Source organism: Squalius cephalus (genome assembly GCF_949319135.1).
Source record: "Squalius cephalus genome assembly, chromosome: 12".
Classification (NCBI taxonomy): Eukaryota; Metazoa; Chordata; class Actinopteri; order Cypriniformes; family Leuciscidae; genus Squalius; species Squalius cephalus.
Window position 1 is genome coordinate 13,352,098 of NC_137133.1, and position 19,692 is coordinate 13,371,789.

At 36.5% G+C, this 19,692-nt stretch overlaps 3 protein-coding genes across 7 annotated transcripts in view; 2 read left to right on the forward strand and 1 right to left on the reverse strand.

Annotated features, from left to right (window-relative positions):
• mcm3l (MCM3 minichromosome maintenance deficient 3, like) overlaps nt 1-19,692 on the reverse strand; it is a 46,557-nt gene that overhangs the window by 24,832 nt on the left and 2,033 nt on the right. The window contains exons 4-17 of one of the 3 annotated variants that reach the window (XM_079889081.1): nt 19,109-19,239; nt 17,965-18,203; nt 17,784-17,892; nt 17,460-17,613; nt 16,228-16,359; nt 14,964-15,172; nt 14,697-14,871; nt 13,750-13,876; nt 13,515-13,665; nt 13,271-13,411; nt 13,101-13,192; nt 12,936-13,027; nt 11,573-11,648; nt 11,003-11,216 (exon numbers count right to left, since the gene is read on the reverse strand). In XM_079889081.1, coding sequence (XP_079745207.1) covers nt 11,018-11,216; nt 11,573-11,648; nt 12,936-13,027; nt 13,101-13,192; nt 13,271-13,411; nt 13,515-13,665; nt 13,750-13,876; nt 14,697-14,871; nt 14,964-15,172; nt 16,228-16,359; nt 17,460-17,613; nt 17,784-17,892; nt 17,965-18,203; nt 19,109-19,239 — 2,027 coding nt within the window. In that variant the 3' untranslated portion in view covers nt 11,003-11,017. Of the gene's footprint in view, nt 1-11,002; nt 11,217-11,572; nt 11,649-12,935; nt 13,028-13,100; nt 13,193-13,270; nt 13,412-13,514; nt 13,666-13,749; nt 13,877-14,696; nt 14,872-14,963; nt 15,173-16,227; nt 16,360-17,459; nt 17,614-17,783; nt 17,893-17,964; nt 18,204-19,108; nt 19,240-19,692 lie in introns of those variants that run through there. The other 2 variants (XM_079889083.1, XM_079889082.1) reach the window with 2 other exon arrangements.
• The window catches only part of LOC307168828 (MARVEL domain-containing protein 3), a 30,172-nt gene that overhangs the window by 1,048 nt on the left and 9,432 nt on the right, over nt 1-19,692 (forward strand). The window lies entirely within an intron of this gene.
• Nucleotides 984-10,844, forward strand: LOC307168822 (meprin A subunit beta-like). 2 transcript variants are annotated; one of them, XM_079889087.1, is made up of 14 exons: nt 985-1,148; nt 1,329-1,347; nt 1,433-1,492; nt 1,577-1,620; nt 3,785-3,863; nt 4,022-4,139; nt 4,569-4,747; nt 4,886-5,104; nt 5,259-5,411; nt 7,825-8,040; nt 8,931-9,398; nt 10,050-10,235; nt 10,331-10,558; nt 10,658-10,844. In XM_079889087.1, coding segments are annotated over exons 1-14 (2,028 nt in total). In that variant the 5' UTR covers nt 985-1,091; the 3' UTR covers nt 10,660-10,844. The 2 variants fall into 2 exon arrangements, with proteins under 2 accessions (XP_079745212.1, XP_079745213.1); XM_079889086.1 differs by lacking the exon at nt 1,329-1,347 and having other exon boundaries at nt 984-1,173.

The window sequence follows — 19,692 nt, forward strand, 5'->3', positions numbered from 1 at the left end:
AACCATGCCCCGTTTCGAAACTTGTAAGTGTGCACCCTCTAGGTGTGTGCAGTGTGTGTGGCGACACCTCACGGTGATCCACAGTACTACAGCCGTGACTTAGGCCACCTCAACCTGCGCCACTGCTACTACATGGACGATATAACTGTAAGTCATATACACGGACGTACACAAATCAAAGAACTTTTCCCCAATAAATATATATTCACACACACTGTCAATGTTTAACTGTAATCCTTTATTTCACTGATCCGCAGAACCTGCACCAAACCGATGAGATGAACCTTCAGTGTGAAAAACATTTAGAGCTCATTTTCAGAAACATAACATGAACAACGCTGTTCTCTGGGTTTTTTTTCTGGACAGCATCTAAAATAAGTTTGTATACAAGATTATGGCATAATCGTGAACAACAGTTGAGAAGTGATTGATAAGTTGAAGATGTGATATGAACTATTTACCAATAGGCTATGGTTAGAAATTTTGATTGAACTGCTATTAAAGAAAAAAAATGTTTTTTTGATTATCTGATTAAGATGTATTTTAAGCTGTGTTGTGTTTTCATATGACACCATTTCATCATATAAATTGAAGTTCTTTTCACATTTTCTTTCTATACGATATGCTATTGATCATGCTTTTAACCAGATTTATCAGCTGAAAACATTTTGCACAGTTTAGCTGTTCTTGCACTTTCTTTTTAGATATATATAAGATATATATTTTTTGTAGGATGTATCTGTGGAATAATGTTTGAATGAATTATCTGGGTCTGCATGCACACTGTAAAATATATATTTGTGAAATAAAAGTTACTGTGAAACAACCTTCTGTGGAAATGTTTTCATCGCAGACTTCATGAAGTGCATTTATAATTTATATAGTGTGCAATTAAACCTCAAACTCTAAGCCAAGTCATTATCAATAACTAATTTTATCATGTAATAATATCATGGTGACCATCATAAAGCATATCCTATCAGCTGCAAGCTCTTATCATTGCAGACTAAGCTCTCAAGAACTATAAATTGGTTCATACACATATATACACTGATATTTTGAAGAGAATAACTCAAGAGTAAAGCGATCTCATGGCATCTCTCCACACATTTCTCATTCTATTCTTATGTACCGCAGTCCTGGGTTTGGTGAGTCCACAATTCAGTACTTTCAGTGTCGGGGTATGTCATAGAAAACTACAATTTTGTGATCATATAATACATGTTAAACACAAGTTGTATTTCATACAATATCAAGGCTTGCACTGTCATTATTTGTTGATGTAAATGCGCACCTTTGACACTTTCCTCAAATGTTTTCTTTCAAAGCCAACATCTTCACTGTCAGGTGAGTCATTATAATCATATTCTTTCAAAATAACATTTGATTTTAAAGGATTTTATATTCTATGCTTCTTTGACTTTTCTTTTAGGCAAAACAGAGATTGATGTAGATAATGGAAAAGACCAGGACATATTTGAAATAAATGAAGGTTTGTGAAAACATTAATATGCGTCTTAAATCTGTAGCATTATTTCGATTATACTTTTGCAGTAACCGCTGTGTTGTTCAACAGAGGCAGGACTTCACCTGGTGGAAGGAGACATTCTGATAGAGAAGGTCAGTGTTTTATAAAACAGGTTCTCATAGTACTTTCCATGAACAGGGTACAAAACAGGACCAGAACCCGGTAAAAAAAAAAATATATATATATATATATATATATATTTATTAGGAAATGCTTAACCCTTTAGAAAATGTTTGACAAACCTCAGGATGTCAAACAAATTTATTTATTTTTTTACATTTAAAGTCACATTTTTTTAAACTATTATTTTTTTTTGTGAGATCTGTAACTAAAATTTAGGACGTGTACATACAGTTTCTGTGATTAACAAAGAATTAACAAACTTAATTATTTTTAAAATAATTACAAAAAAAAAATAATAATTTAGGAGATGCTTATCTGAAATGACGGGTCTACAGGATGAGGATCCATCTGCAGTTTTATTAAAAACCAGAGTTATAAAGTTGCAGTCTACAATGGCAGCGACAGAAACAAACAGTAGTCCGGTTTGGCATGCAGCAAACGTACAGAGTCCAAATAGCAGGCAAGGGTCAAGGCAAGAATCAACTACGAGTGACAGTCCAAATCAAATCAAACACGGGTATAACAATACACAATGAATACATGCTCAGAAAAGATCACCGAGGCAAATCAAGACTTTGCAAAATGTGTGCGGTTGTGATCTGCTTAAGAAGTGTGTGTGTGATGAAATGCAGGTGAGAGTGCGATCAGTTCCAGGAATGAGGGCATATAGGAAATTAAGTCCACATGAGAAAGTCAATATTCGGGTGCAAAAGAGCCTCACTTGTAACAATAACATTCAGAAAATGTCAAACTAAATACATATGAGCTGTTTTCTAGGACATCTGAAAAAATATTGCTTTTAAATTGTCAAGCAATAAACATGACAAAACATCAAAATTACAAAATAAAATAATTTTAGGAGATGATTAACCTTCAGAAAATGCTTAAAGCTACACTGTGTAACTTTTTTAGTTGATTCTTAGCAAAAATCACTTAGTTCTTTCAAAAATATATGTGCTCATTAATATATATTTACTTCTTTCAAGTAATAAAGTATTCTCTTAAGTTTATAATCTGCCATTGAAAGTACATACGGGTGAGGGGTTCGAATGCCGGTCGCCATGTTGCCCCTCCATCTTGAAACTACATTAGCCAAAGAGGGACATACCTGTAAATTCAAGCTTCGCCTTTTGCGTTTTTTATTACTCAGTGACACCGTGACGAATGCGAGGGGGAGATTACTCGCGAGCGCCGGCAGATTTGAAAGATAGTGTGGTGTGTGTGTGTGTGTGTGTGCGTACTCACATTTGAAAGAGAGAATTAAAACGTCAACGCGACAGACAAATCAGCAAGACCATAGTCAATATTGGAGTAACTTTTCCCAGATGGAAAGAGCTCATGAGGAGAAAAGATTTTAAAACGGACGCCGAGGTTGCCTGCTTTCTTCTCGACAGGTAATTCAGCCTGTTGTAATTCATTTGTGTAAATTCGAAGTTTTATAGTTGCTTGTCTAACCATAGCATGGTTGTGCATAACGCCAGAACGACCTCTAGTATAACTTCATCCTCACATCAATGGTGAAAAGTATTGTTTACCTTGTAACATAAATCTGTGCTGCGACGGATCACAGGTGATGAATAGTTTTAAAGGCGCAATTTTTTAAGCTATATATAAAAAAGGACACTGTACGTTTTAGTAATTTTTAATTGCTTTTACTGTGTACACATTGTAACGTTAGCCTAATCTGATTATGCTGGGATAGCCGATTCCAAGGGTGACGTTTACCTCCTGACATCTGTCCTGTAGTTTTATTCATTTTAGACGTATTGTTTATTATTGTCATGGACGAAGTCGATAACTGGAAGCCATGTTAATCTTGGAATAATACGGCCACCGTAGGAGTTAAAACGCCCTCGGAATTGAGAGGAACAGAAACTAAAATTCATTGGGTAGTCATATACAATTTCACCGCTAGATGGGGGTAAAAATCACACAGTGTAGCTTTAAACCTCAGGTTTAAACCTTTTTTTTTTTTGTTATTAATTTTCTATAAGTTTTGTAAATAAAATATGGATGTGTAAATAAAGTTTTCATTATTTTTCAAGCAATAAATAAAATAAAAGGTAACTTGCAAAATTAAATAACAGGGATGTGTAAATGAAGCTAAATCCATGTTTGGTTTGTGTTTAACAGGGAGAAAGCAGAAACACTATTCTGGGTGAACAGTATCGCTGGCCAACCACTGTGCCGTACTTCCTAGACAGCAGCCTTGGTAGATGAATCTATAAAATTATTAATTCAGTTCAGTTGAATTATTGCTTTGATCTTTATCTGACATACTCATTCTAACTTAATCTTTTATAATCTCTCACTCACTGTCTTTCTCTCTTTTACATGCTCTTTCACTCATTCGTATGTAATTTTCAACAGAGATCAATGCCAAAGGCGTGATACTGAAAGCATTTGAGCAATACAGACTCAAGACCTGTATTGACTTCAAACCCTGGGGTGGAGAGCCAAACTACATTTCTGTGTTTAAAGGCAGCGGGTGAGGAAACTTCAAACATTAAACTCAATAATCAAGTCTATCCACATTCATATTAATGGATGTAACATTGTGCTCTCTCATTTTTTGAATACAAAAACATAAAAAGTCCTACCCTTTTATACAAAAAATTTATTTGGTAACACTTTATTTTGATGGTCCACTTTAGATGTTCTACTAAGTAAATTTACAACAAAAAGTGTCAGCAGATATTAAGCAAACAGTCTAATACTAAACACTAATGACGGGTATTTGCAAAGGCAGGCCTACATAAAATGTCTAAAGTCGACCTTCGAAATAAAGTGTTACCTAATATTTTATGCCAGTAATAGCATGTGCAAGTTGCAACAGTACGAGGGACTTTTTCTTTCCCCCTTGCACTGACTGAATCCGAAGGGGTGCTTATTTATTCAGGATTCTTCTCTGTTCCAGATGTTACTCGAAGGTGGGGAATCGACAGATGGGGAAACAGGAGTTGTCAATTGGTTCAAACTGTGACCGTTTAGGAACAGTGGAGCATGAGTTTCTGCATGCGTTGGGTTTGTGGCACGAGCAATCCAGAACTGACAGAGACGACTACGTCACCATAGTGTGGGACCAGATTGAAGAGGGTAATAACTGAATTCATAAGCATGTTTCATGCCATTGAATAATAAATCTCTTTTTAGTGATATTCTATCATGCCAAACTCTTTACTTTATATATTCTATTATTACATGCAACTGTTTCCTGGTTTAATTCTCACTTAGGTAAAGAGCACAACTTCAATTTATATGATGAAACGGTGTCAAGCTCTCTCGGTGTGCCCTATGATTACTCTTCGGTCATGCACTACAGTAAGACGTCCTTCAACAAAGGCCAAGAGCCAACCATCGTTACCAAGATACCAGAATTCTTGGATGTGATTGGTCAACGCATGGAGTTCAGTGACAGTGACCTGCTCAAGCTAAACAGGCTATACAATTGTAGTAAGTTTATGATTACAGTTTATAACACTTTCTGTGGGAGACTGGTTGACCTTGACTGGTTAAATAATCCTCCATTATTTGTTATAAATATAATTAAATTAGTCTGACTGGTAAGATAAAGACTACTTGCTTCTAATACTTGGCTTTCTTCCAGCTACAACCTCAACTTTTCTGGACTCTTGCCACTTTGAGGAACCGAACATCTGTGGTATGATCCAGGGAGATGGTGGAAATGCCAAGTGGGCTCGTGTACAAACTGTCGAGGGCGGTCCAAAGACGGACTACACCACTCTGGGTCAATGTCAAGGTATGAACACCCCTAAACACAAAAGCAGGATTCAACCCGACAATGTTTTGCATTGAACTGTTGGTGACGAAACTTCATAAGTGAGCTAACAGATGCTAACAGAGTTATCGTGCAGCCCCGCCCATTGTGAAATCTCATTGGTCCAAAATCCCCATAACATAACCTCAAATTATTATTATTAATATTTTCTGATTGGTTGTGATTAGCTGTGTCCAAAATCGCATAATGTCTAGTTGGAACTAGTTTTCTAAGTTTCTAGTTGAAACTTACTTGGCGATCAGTTACAGGTACTTCGCTTCACTGCTATTCATAAATCCTCTCCTGTGGCCTCATGGGATAGTAAAGTGTTCATCACATGCGCACTTCGTTGGAAGTAGTAAGTCATCCGGTATAGCCTACTTTTTACCTACTGTTTTATACATTTTTACTTCCAGTAACATTAATAGAATGTTTGTTCAAAGTTAACTCGTCCGTAATGTTCTCAAAACGTTTAAATGTTACTACCTGTTTCAGAGAACATTCAAAAGTTTCCTATAATGTTTGCAAAATTATAAAATGGAATGTTCCCTTAACGTTCACATTTTTGTTCAAAAACGTAAAACGTTGTTAAAGGAGACATATCATGCTTTTAAATTGTTCCTTTTTACATATAAATCATACATTTGTGGTCTATATAAAGCGGAACTGCAATGCTTGGGTCTGAATTCCTCATTATTATAGCTCCACGGGCCCCTTTTTTACCCCTTTTCTGAGGTGCCTCTGAAAGCAACTCGTTTTGGTGCGGTCTCTTTAAATACAATTGAGACACTTCATACCCCGCCCCCTCTCCAGTTTGCAGAGGTTCAACTCCACCCCGTTCGGCCATTTTTGTAGTCTGATAGCAGAGATAGGATTATCTAGCGGCACAGAAACTTTTTATTCACACGTTATTAACAAAATGTCAACAACGGAAGACTTGTCCATCCAGCCTTACATGTTCGAGCCAGAGTTGGAGCCGGAGCGAGATAAAAATGAAGACGACGAACCTGCAGAACAACGTCTTCATATGGATGTATCGCAATGGTGTGTTACTGTATTTACACATGGAACTTTGGTCTTCCGACCTTTTACCACCGTGTCGATTTATTGTGATTAATATGTGCGAGGGAGAGAGAGCAAGACAGCGTCTAGTTTGGAGACGGTGATGTCTTGTTTACACTTTCGCCGGGCTCCGAGAGAGAGTGCGAGCGCGCGCGAGACCGGGTCTCTCTCTCTCTCTGCTCGTTCTTTCAGTTAAACATGCGCCACAAGCGCGGCAGTTCATCTACATTAGACGGTGTAATGAAGCGTGTGGGTTACTACATCCAACAACCGATCATTTTAACTTACCCTCTCCGAGTCTCGTAACTTCTGCATCCTTTAGCTTGGACTACAAAATTGCAGCGAGAAATAATAATGGCGGATCGCTCGAAGTGTTGGGCCGGAAGTCAATGTCCTTATTTGGCAGTTCCGCTGCAAATACTGTGACGTGATAGTTCAAAAAACGTCATAGATAACAGAAAAATCTGAACAGGTTGAAAAATATGACCAAAACAGAATATACAGATATCAACGAAGCACCTGAAGAGAATAATTTAATCTTTTCTGTACTTCTAAACACTCCAAATATACAACAAAATGCATTTAAGGGCTAAAAAAGTGCATTTAGCATGATATGTCCCCTTTAAAACATTTAAAACCTGGACATTTTGGACAGGGAAGATTCAGAAATAACGTTTTCATTACTTAATGGGAATGTTAGCAAAAAGAAAAAAAGAAAAAGAAATCGCATTTTTGTTACTGTAGCTGGGGTTTCATGTGAATAATACTCACATAGCAAATATTTTTGCAAAATTTACTTAAGAAAAATGACTTATTTGCATCTTTTTTTAAAAGCTAATTTAACACAAAGTATAGTGTTAAGAATGTACATTATTGTAAGATTTTTTTAAAATATTTCTGATGTTAACTATCTGATTAACAATGCGTGAAAATCATTGTTATATCATATCATAGTCACTTATATCATAGTTAGGCCAAAGATTATCCTAAATGGGACGGTATCACGTGGAAAACATATTTGTTTAATTAATGTTGTCTGTTCACTGGTATACCACCACTGTGTAAAAAGTTTCATAATTCAAAGTCCATAATCCTGCATTGATTACTCTTTTATGATATTATTATGGTGGCACTTTGGTCTTCATGATAAACATATTTTACCGACACAATAAGGAAATCTCATTCTTTGACCTTCTCTAGACTCTTCTTGTCAAGGGTTGCTATATGACATGCAAAATTATCTTTAAACTCCATTATGAGGTTCAAAGAGGTGTGAAAAAGCGACAAGACTGGCTTAGTAGCTTATTATCTGATAAAATGTTTACTTTTACAGGGGTTGGGTTCTTCATGCATTTCAGCACAGCCACAGGTACCCAAGGAAACAATGCTTACCTGGAAAGTCGCCTCTTTTATCCCAAAAGACGCTCCCAATGCCTGCAGTTCTATCATTACAGCAGTGGGGGCGCCGATGACCAGCTAAACATCTGGGTGCGCGAATACACCGCTGAAAATCCCAAAGGAAACCTGAGACTCATTAAGAAGATCAGTGGTAATAAATCCAATTATTTAAAACCCCAAATCAAGAATTATTTACTGTGAAAGGTGGGGTCACATGTACCGTTGCTCAGCGAAAATTTGCAGACAAAATCCTGTCATTCCAATAGGAATCTGCTTGATTGGGAATTTCGTGTGAGAGCAAAAAAGTTCCCCATGCACGCAGATTTCACTTGTGTTCAAGTTAGCCACGTAAATTCAACGTCTTGACCAACAGAAAGCTGCTTGGTTTGAAAGTGACTTCTGTGTGAGCTGCTTTATAGCAGAACCAGATTTTACCAAGTAGGCCTACAACATTTTGCTGGATCAACATTTTTGTTGATCCTGGAACAACATTCCAATCAACTGATCAGATTTGAAGGACAAGTTTACAGTTTATGTCAAGTTTAGGGTTAAAACCAGGGTTAGGTGCCTCTCAATCAGTGTTATTCACCTATCATTTCCCTCTGATTTTAGGGATAACTTATACGTAAGGAATACATTTTCGAACAGGAATGTTGTTCCAGGATCATCAAAAGATGTTGATCCAGGAACCTGTTGTACTTGGTGAAATCACGTTCTGCGCTTTTAGAACATCTCTCACTATCGACAGTGGATGTTTTTAAATTTGACTAAAGTGACCACGCCTTAAAGGTGCGGTCACATTTACCGTTGTGGCGAAACGATATCTAGTCTTTCCAATCGGGATCCACAAGTTTGGGAGTTTTGTGTGGGGGCGAAAAAGTTCCCCACAAATTTATCGCTCGTGTCCAAGTTGAGTACATGAATTCGACGCACTGACCAACAGAAAGCTGCTTGATTTGAAAGTGACTTCTGCGAAATTTAGTGACCACACCTTAAGGATAAATTGTTATGCTATGGGTAATGTATACTTGTGCTATTTAGGTGGACTTAAAGACTCCTGGGAACTATACCATGTGACGCTAGATGTCTCTGATAAATTCAGAGTGGTGTTTGAAGGAGTTAAAGGAAGAGATGCATCAAAGGGTGGTCTTTCTCTGGACGACATCAACCTCTCAGAGACCCAGTGTCCTCAGTTCACTTGGCGTATTCGAGATTTTACCAGGCTTCTTGCTACAGCTGCTGCCGGTGCCAAAACCTACAGCCCCCGCTTCCTATCCCCAGATGGTTACTCATTTCAGATTGGTTTGTACATTAATGGCTTGACGAATAGCCCAGATAAAATGGGAATCTACCTTCACTTGACCTCTGGACCTTATGATGACAATCTCCAATGGCCATGTCCATGGCGACAAGCATCCATGGAGCTGATGGACCAGAATCCAGACATCCAACACCGCATGAACAACATGAGGATGATCACTACTGATCCAACCAAGACCTCCACTGACTGTAAGATATAAACAGAGTTAGGGAGGCATGAAAGCAGCAGTTATTAGGCATTTTTATGAGCCATAAATGCTTCTACAGATACTTGGTTCTAGATAATTCAGGCTACATTCATTCAGATATGTTTGTAAACTGCATATTCACTTCCAAACACTCTCCGTCCACACTAGCGTATCAAACATTTTCCATGAGTTTCTAACAGATTGTAAAAGAAGATGGACGACACACCTTCACACTCAAGTAGAAATTGTAGAAAAGTGAAGCAGCCAATGTCCAAATAGGGTCACTACCTGATTTCCTAATCTTAACCCCTCCCCCACAACTAATCCTAAACCTACCAATACTAGGGGGGTAATAATTTGGCGGGGGTCAGAATTAGGCACAACACCGGTATAACCATAGGTGGGTACAATATGCATCACATGTCAAAACATCCGTAATAGTTTTCAGTCCACTCTACAATGCAGAAACATTTTCTGATTTATCCACTTATAGGAAAGGGTCTTCAAAAAGCTCAGTTTTCACAAGACAAAAATGCCAAAAAGTAAAGAAAAACATGCATTTTCAAATCTATCTGGATTAATGTATACGTAGCCTTATAGAGATAAATGACAAGAAAAGACGTTTTATAAATATCTTCTCTCTTTTGTGCAGCCATGGGTAATGTGGAGTATTTCTGGGATGACCCACGAAAAGTAGGCAGTCGAGTCACTGACACAGACGGCAGTTCATTCTACCGGGGACCCGGTTATGGTACCAGCAATTACATCACACATGATCGTCTGAAGAGTCGGAGCTTCATTAAAGGAGATGATGTCATCTTCCTCCTCTCCCTTGAGGGTATGTGAGCAGTAAGTTTTTATTCCATTCCTGTGAAATTCCTATGAAATATGACAGAAGTTGACTTAAGTTTGAATGTGTAACTTCGTCAATAGATGTGACTGGACTTTTGGAGCCTCAGTCGAGAGAGTTTTGGAGACCGGAAATCAGAGATCAGCGATTACAGATTGAAGACTCCAATGGAAGCTCTACAACAACGGTGGCAGTTAGCATCTTTGTGGGTGCTGCCATGTTCCTTGGTCTTGTTGCGAGTGTACTGTTCTACGTGCAAAGGAGAAGACGACAGATGGAAAGAGAGATTGAGCCAGAGAGGACAGATGGTTGTGAGTGTCCATTTACCCAATTCAGTTCTCTCTTTCCACACCTTATAACTGAAATATTAAATGCATCTAACTCCTATTATACTGAATTTTCTCTTACAGAACCCCAAATGTCCATTTAAAATGAACAGTGGACTAAAAAGCAGGGCCTAATGACATCATGAATGCAGAATATATCATGAAGCCTCTATGGAGAAAAATAAAATTTTCTGGAATCTGTCCTTTATTACTGAGCTTGATCTATGGAATCATGACTTGCCTTTAAAATTTATAGAACTCAAAAACCTACAATAAAAAAAGGATACAAAATAATAAAGAATAAAATGCACAATCAAAAAAGCACAAATATTAATGCTCACACAATTTATTAGTCATTTGTTACAAAGTGCTGGCATATAAATATTTGCAATGTTATCTACATCTCTGAATTTGCAAAAGCTGCACCGGTTTATTGGCAATCCTTTAGATGAGAAACACCACATCCTCTGAGAGCATGATCTGGTTGTCATCTTGCATGCGCTCCAGCAGAAGGTTAATCTCGTTCTGGTCAAACTCCTCATTCTGGTCTTTGTTAATGTGAGTCAGGAGATCAGGCACTGCCACAGACTGAGTCCGGGTCACCTTAAAGGCCTTCAGTAGAGCCGCCTTGAAGACTTTCAGTCTAAAAATGATGCAAATGAAAGTCTGTCAAAAATCAGTTTCCATATCTAATGTCCAGTTAGCCTGTTGAATTGACAAACTCAACAGAGATCATTGTCAAGGAGCAGACAATATTTTTCATACTTAGTTTAAATTGGTGTTCTTACAATTTTGCTTTTTAAATAATCATTTTGACAGTTTTCAACAGTGGATTTGGGGGAGAGAATGAGAGATTCCAAATGTACTCTGGTGGAATAAGTGTATCAATGTAGTGCAAACTCTAGTAGTGGAAGAATAATGTGTCAAGAAAAAAAAAAAAAATTCACATTATTAGCACAGGCCAGAATCTGACATCTGAAAATGAAGACTCTGTTGTACCTGTCTTGACTGATGTCAACCTTCTTCCTCTGACTGCTCCTCTGAGACACTGGCTTGCTCTTCTGACTCGGCTGAGCTGTCGTCATTAACATCATCATCATCATCATAACCACATTTGGACCAGTTTCAAATTTATAATGCCACTGAATATATTCAAAATATTAACCCTGTAAAGCCTGAAATAAAGTCAGGGACAAACTGAACAAAAAATATGCGAAATTTGGTGCTGTTGTTGATATTTTATGGCCAAAAAGTAAGACGAATTCATGATTGATTGTAAAGCAAATCAATAAGATATTTATAGCAGTATACTTGCACAAACAACAGTAGACTACTTGCATATTTCAGTTAACACTATATATATCCTGATAATGTCTTAGATGATATCTAAATGCACTGTTATATGATTAAAGATCTGTAGTTTTTATTGTTTAGGGCAAACATAATGCAATTCAATACAATGACGTTTAAGAGATCTACAAATATAAGTTCTATGACTTTTTTCTAAAAATGTATATATGGATAATCAAGTAAACCCAAGTTGCTTTAGTCCAGCAAATGTTCATCTTAAAATATTGCTGGCAAATTAAAAGTTATTCTTTATGTTTAGTTTTGAAGCTCAAAAAGACTGTCTAAACCACAACATGAAGGGGGTGTTATTAGAATTATATTAAAAGGCCTTTAACTTTAAAAAAATAAAATAAAATTAATCAGACGAAAGGAGGCACGTAGAACAGTTTTTTTCAGCAACGTTTTGATCATGTTGAATGGCTTTATAGGGTTAAAATTCAGTGTAGAGTAAAAAAATAAAAAAAATAACTGGGTTGAATAGCCTTGACATTTGTGACCCTGGACCACAAAACCAGTCACAAGGGTCATTTTTTTTAAATTGAGATGTATACATTTGGTTTGTTAGGATAGGACAGGACAATATTCGGCCGAGATACAACAATCTGAAAATCTGGAATCTGAGGGTGCAAAAACAACAACAAAAATTAACTAATTAATCGAAACATTGAGAAAAATCGCCTTTAAAGTTGTCCATTTATGTTCGTGATTTTGCTGCATCCACTAAAAAAAATAAACCTTTTATACATTTACGGTAGGAAATGTACAATATATTTATATATATACAATCTCTGGAACATGATCTTTATTTAATATCCTAATGATTTTTGGCATAAAAGAAAAATCGATCATTTTGACCTATTTTGATCATTTTGGCTATTGCCACAAATATACCCGTGCGATTTGTGACTGGTTTCGTGGTCCAGGGTCACATTTAGTACAACAATTGAACAAGAACCTGCATTGGTTTCTAGCAAAGCTAACTGAGAAAGTCAAACTGAATCAGTTGACCTACTGTTTTCCTCTTCGGTGAAATCATAAGGGTCAGAGTCTTCTCCTTCTTGAGTCATTTCCACATCATCATCTTTAGAGATGCGAGAACGCTTCCTGTAGACAGAGTCAGCTCACACCTACTACTCAAACACTCTTACTGTAACGTCAACCTCCCATTCACACTGACCTGAGGTTCCTTTGACTCTCTGTCTCTTGGCTCTGAGAGACATCCAGCTCAGAGTCCTCGGGTACCTTCCTCTTCTTATCCTTCTCCAGAATCTACAAAGTCATGCCGAATTACATGAAACGCAGATGACAACGAACTACAATCAGTTCTAGATGTGAACAGTTACATACCTTTTTGAAATACGCAAACTGCATGAGTTCAAGTGCTGCTTCTGCATCTCCCAGATCAATGGTTTTACTCATGCGGGCCTTGGCGTGAGCTGTGGACAGTCGAATCATGGTCTCCAGAGCTCGAGCAGTCACAGGCATCGTCTGTGGGAACGGACACAGTCGGTCTATACCAAACCAAGCAATTCCAGAGTAACAGTAGTATGATGCATAAAATAAACATTTATTTATGTACAAAACAACAGACCCTGGCGGAGTCACTGTTGACTTGGTCATGGCTCCGGAGTCTGGAATACTCCTCTGCTATGTAGTCCGACGCCTCCTGTGTGAGGACTGGCTTCACCAGCTTAGCAACATGGATGTACTTCCTGATGAACTCCATGGTAACAATCTTCTCCCTTTCAAATGATTATGATGAGCACGGATTATGGTAGACTGACAATGTTACACAACTTTCTAAGGAAACATTAAGAAATATGTACTTTTTCTTCCTGTGGCCATGCAGGACATTGTTTTTTTTCTCATAGATTTGTAGCTCCTGCTCAGATGCTTCTGTGATGTTTGGGTCTTCTGTGGCGAATACATCTACTGTACTTCCCAGTGGCATCGCTGTTGGTATAGACATGACAGAATGAGCGCAACAGCTGACTAAAGCTGAAAACTGAAGAGCGTAGATCTCAAACTGTGGTCCATGAGACATTCCAAGTGCTGTACAGGTTACACTAAATGTAATACAGTGTAATGTAAATGTATGTGTGTGTAGAGAGAGAAATATAATGTAAATGAAAATCAAATATTTTACTGTCTATACAATATTTTACATAATACATTGCTCTCATTAGACGCACGTATAGTGATGAAATGTTATTTTACATATTTTTTTATATTCTCTCTATACACATACACAAGTACATATGTAAAAAAAAAAAAATTACATTATTATATTTTCTTATAAACTCAGGTGTGCAAATAGCATTTAAAATATCCATTTAAAAATATAAATTACGTTAATATAAATATATAGCCAAACCTATCTATATCTATATCTATATCTATGTGTGTGCGTTCTGACGCCAGATAACACTGGTGGTAGAAGTGTAAACAGGCTTATAGGTGCATTTTTAATTCAGTTAGTTTTAAAGGCAAGAGTTCTAGTTGTTTTTTAATCTAACATTCATAGGCTATGTTATTCTATTTTAGCATATTTGAAATGCTTTAATTAGTTTCAGTTTTCGTTAACCATAACATTGAAATCAAATAACGACACATACATATTCAATCGTGCCTATTGCTGTTTATTTGTGACATTTGGAGAAAAATGTATGTATTACCAAATGTTTACTTTATATTTCTTTAGAAAGAATGGTCATTTCTATTAATTTCCCCCAGGTGAGTCTGCCCCCCCTCAAGCTAAGCCCGTGAGTCTCACCTGTTCCCTCCGGCTCCCCCGGCGTTCTGTACCGATGCATCCGCAGCACATGCTCCGAGATCTCCCGATCGCTATCTGGATCCATCTGATCCAGAACAATGAAGAGCAGATCGAATCGGGAAAGCAAGGAATCCTGGAGCCCGATGTTCTCCATTGGGGTTTTATACTGGTCATACTAGGTGAAGAATACAGTAGGATTATTAGAAACTAAAGCAAACCAACTACCCCTATATATTTTAACCAGTCAAGCCAATAGTCATTATTTACCCTTCCATACACTGGGTTAGCAGCAGCTAACACACTGCAGCGAGCATTAAGCCTGGCCTGAATCCCAGCTTTGGAAATGGTGACCCTTCCCTGCTCCATCACCTCATGGATGGCTGTTCGGTCCATGTCAGACATCTTGTCAAATTCATCAATGCACACCACACCTCTGTCAGCAAGAACCATGGCTCCGGCCTCCAAACGACGCTCACCTGGATTAGCCAGATAAAACACACTTTAAAGGGGGGGTGAATTGCTGTTTCATGCATACTGAGTTTTTTACACTGTTAAAGAGTTGGATTCCCATGCTAAACATGGACAAAGTTTCAAAAGTTAAGTTGTACGTTTGAAGGAGTATTTTTGTTCCAAAAATACTCCTTTCGGTTTGTCACAAGTTTCGGAAAGTTTTTTTCGAGTATGGCTCTGTCTTACGTAAGATAGAGCGGAATTTCCTTATATGGGTCCTAAGGGCACTTCTCCGCGGCCGCGCGCGCACTCGCAGACCAGAGAGAGAAGAGAGCGAAAGCAGTACGTTACCTCAAAGCGCTATGCTCGGCTTTTAGGGAAGTCAATGTCACCAAAGAAGTGGGTTTTTGGTTGGCAGGGCAAGACAACCCTGCACAGATTCCCAAAGAACCCAGCGTTAAGGGAATAGTGGATGGAGTTTGTTTTTTCGAAGCATCAACGGAGGTTGTGCACGACTCTTTGTTCCCTGCATTTCGACGATGATTGTTTTATAAACAAAGCCCAGATCGACTTATTTGCAGATCGTCTAATGCTTAAGGATCGAGCAGTCACGGTGAGTAAACTACTTCAAATGTCTCTCTGTGTTGTTGTTAGATCAGTTAGCACAGCTATAGCACACCGCCCACACGGCCCGCCCCCAGCCGCTCGGTTTTTTCCGGAAAGACTCGGTACAGCCAATCTTTAACTTATAAATATAATAAAACTAAAGACGTTTTGGAGATATGAAGGATGCAATACTACTCTATAGGTACTCAAGATTAACAGGAGATTGAGTGAAAATGAGCATTTCACCCCCCCTTTAAAGTTTTTAGCTTCATCATGCCAATTTTAAGATGCCATTTTTGTCAGATTTGAATTAATGATTTTGACAATTAAATTTTTGAAAAAGTTGAATACTTGGAGGAATAGAAACATTTCCACTATACACAATGAGTGAAATGATTTGTCTTAGACTTTTGTCTAGAAATGTCTGCTTTTTTTGGGTGAACGTATGCATGTGTACTTGTCAACAAAGCGTTACCCGTCTCTTGATCAGTTGTGACCGCTGCTGTCAGACCAACCCCAGATGAGCCTCGTCCAGTGGTGGGAATCGCCCTTGGTGCCGTGAACAAAACATAACGCAGCAACTGAGACTTCGCTACTGAAGGATCACCTGAAAACAGTCGAATGATAAACACTGCACTATGAAGCCAGAAATTACTTAAAAATAAATAAATGTTTATACAAGCAAATAAAATTCATAAATTAAAAAAAAAGAAAGTTTAATCTATTTACATAAAGGTTTAATTTGACTCCAGAGCTTCTTAACATGTTAACATGTTTAAGAGATACTTGACTCTGGCATGAGGAGCTTGGTTATTTAAATTAAATGTATTTATTTAATCTATATATTCATATAAATTTAATATTTATTATAAATTTAATCTAGGTTTAATGCATTTATACAAATGTCATTTATATAAATGTATTTCTTATTTATGAATAATTTATTCCATAAATTAATCAGAAAATTAAATACAAATAAATTGTATATAATAAAAAACTTTTATTGGTTAAATGTATAAGAGATTTAATGTAAAAAAAAAAATCATAAGTAATTCTTTAATAATAAAATGTATATAAATGGATTCAATTTGTTAAAATTAATTGATTAAATTTAACAACTATAAATAGATTAAATATATAAATGTGTACAAATAAATTCACATAAGAAATACATTTATATAAATAGAATACATTTGTATAAATAGATTAAACTTAGATTACATTTATAATAAAGATTACATTTATAATAAATATTACATATAAAAAAAAAAAATATATATATATATATATATATATATATATATTTTTTTTTTTAAATCACTCGATACAGCACCAGAAACTCATTTAAATTAAAATTAACACTGCACAAGTCTGTCTCTTCTGACTTTTAACTGGATAAATGTAATTTTATACATTTTCACAAAACACACAAAAAAAGCACATCACTTGCAGATTGCTCAAAGTGTGTGCTCGGCCAAAAATAAAACAGAAAATAATAAGTCAGCACACCTCAGCTCCAAAAAATATTGACGTTTATTAACGGACTCTGACAAAGGTGGCGTTTCGAGCACACAGGCTCTTCATCAGAAACGTCACATTTGTGAGAATCTGGTAATAAACTTCAATATTCTTGGAGCTGAGGTATGCCGAGTCGATTTTTTTTCTGTAATACATTTTCACAAAACCATAATCATAAACATCACAAACCTATGAGCAGAATATTGATGTCTCCTCGGATGCGTGTCCCATTCTCCAGGTTGGTCTCATTGCCTCCCAACAGCAGACACAGAATAGCTTTCTTTATGTACTCATGGCCATGGATACTGGGAGCCAAAGAATGACTCAGTTGCTCAAAGACATCCTGAAACATAACAATAATCTTACAGTACCTCGCATAGCAAAAGATGAAACTGATCAGGGCTGCATTTCACAAAAACATGTCAAGCCTAAACACTTTGGAGAAACCATTAGTAATCTATGGTCTAATTTGAGAATTTAGAATAAATTTATTCTAAAGTTAGTCTCGCTTACTTTAGAATGAGCTTTGCAAAACTTCTTGATCTTGGCAACATCATCTGCAGAGAACGTCGGCACAATCTCTTTACTCATAAGCTTCACATTGTTAGCCAACATGATTGTTCTGCAAAGAATCAAGAGGTTGATCTGAGGACATGACCTTCCAACCCGATCATAAGTTCAAATATACACACACCTGAAGGTCCCAGAGGTGAAGCCACCCTGTTTCGCAGGCAAGCAACGGTAGACCCCTACAATCTGCACACGGTCACCTGGTTTCACCCGGTCAACGAGGTCATCATTGGCGATGATGTCGACAGATCGTGGCAGCTGTCCTGCAGGGGCTTTCTCAGGCATCTCCTGAATGGTCAGCGTCTGGTGGTCCTTATAGCAGCACAGCCCGAACTCCGTCTCCAGAGGATTGTTTTCTTCATCCTACAAATGCAAGATTTATTTTGATTCTTGCGTCATCATAATACTAAATCGGGTTATCATGGCATGATCATTTACTGTGATTTGGTCAACTAGCTCCTGGATAAACATCCATGTTTCAATGATAAGAATGGGTTACAGGAGCAACTAAAGAAGAACACAACTTTCTACATTTATTAAAATGTTTATTAATTATATAATTTAATATATGTAATTAGTTAAATTGTTAAATGAAAGAAAATAGCTTAATAAATAAATCTGTAATTAAATGTATTCATTTGTTTAACTATGTTAAATTATTAAATATTTACATAAATGTATTAATTTGTTAAATATTACATAGTTGAATACATAGTTTATTAGTTAAATAAATACAATTATAAATAAATATATTTAACCCTTAAATGCATGAATGTTTCAACAATCATTATTACATTTTTGGGTCTTTAGCGACCATCTAATGGATATATTGACTATGAGTGAAACATCACTTCATCATTGTGTATCAGACATTACCACCTTGTGCAGAAAAAAAATATTTTTACACTGTTACACACCTCGGGTCGTTAGCAACCTTAATTTTTACAAAAAAAAAAAAACCTATGGGAAACCAGGCATTTAAAAAATATATATTGTTAGAACAAATTGATTGAGGAATACTAAGAAGGTTGATGTCCAACTTAATAAATAAATACATTTTGAATAAATAAATAAATATAATTATAAATAAATATTTAACTTTTTTATTTGGTCAAATAGTTCAATTTAATGGTTAAATAGTTTATAAATAAATACACAAATAGAGTTTCATAAATGGTTTAATAGATTATATTAATACATAGTTAAATAAAATAACTATAATAACTATAAGTTTATAAGTAATAAATAAATAAACAAAAATAACTTACTTTGGTTGGATAGATGGCACTGGAAGGAAAAGCATCCAATGAGGTAAGATCAGTGTATTTTCGTTCCAGGGTTTTCTTGGTGGCTGGACAATAGTGGACACTACGCATAATCTTGGGCCTGACCAAGGAACCTACAGAGCACATGAAAATACAAATTACAAAAGACAACTTTACCCGTTTCACAGGCAAGCCTTAAGCATACACTCTAAAAAAAAAAGAAAAAAGGTTATTTAAAGGTTCTTTACATGTAGTAACAGTTCTATTTAGTAGCCTACCATATCATCCTGAAGAAACCAAATGGTTCTTTGTGTTAGAGTTCAGGGTTCTTTATTCCCGCCTTTTTGTTTTTCAAATCTGTAACTGTCAAAGCCTCCTCATTACTGATTTTCTGGTGCTCAGATATACAACTACAGTTACTACACAGACTGTCAACATACTCTCAACAGGTAAATCATGATTTCTTTCTTAAAATGTCTATAAATTATAACTTTGAAAATTGTCAAAGACAATCATTTCCTAACAATCATGTATTTTTCTCTTTTTAGTTTAACATAACATGTAAGTATGAGCACCTCTGTTCAGTT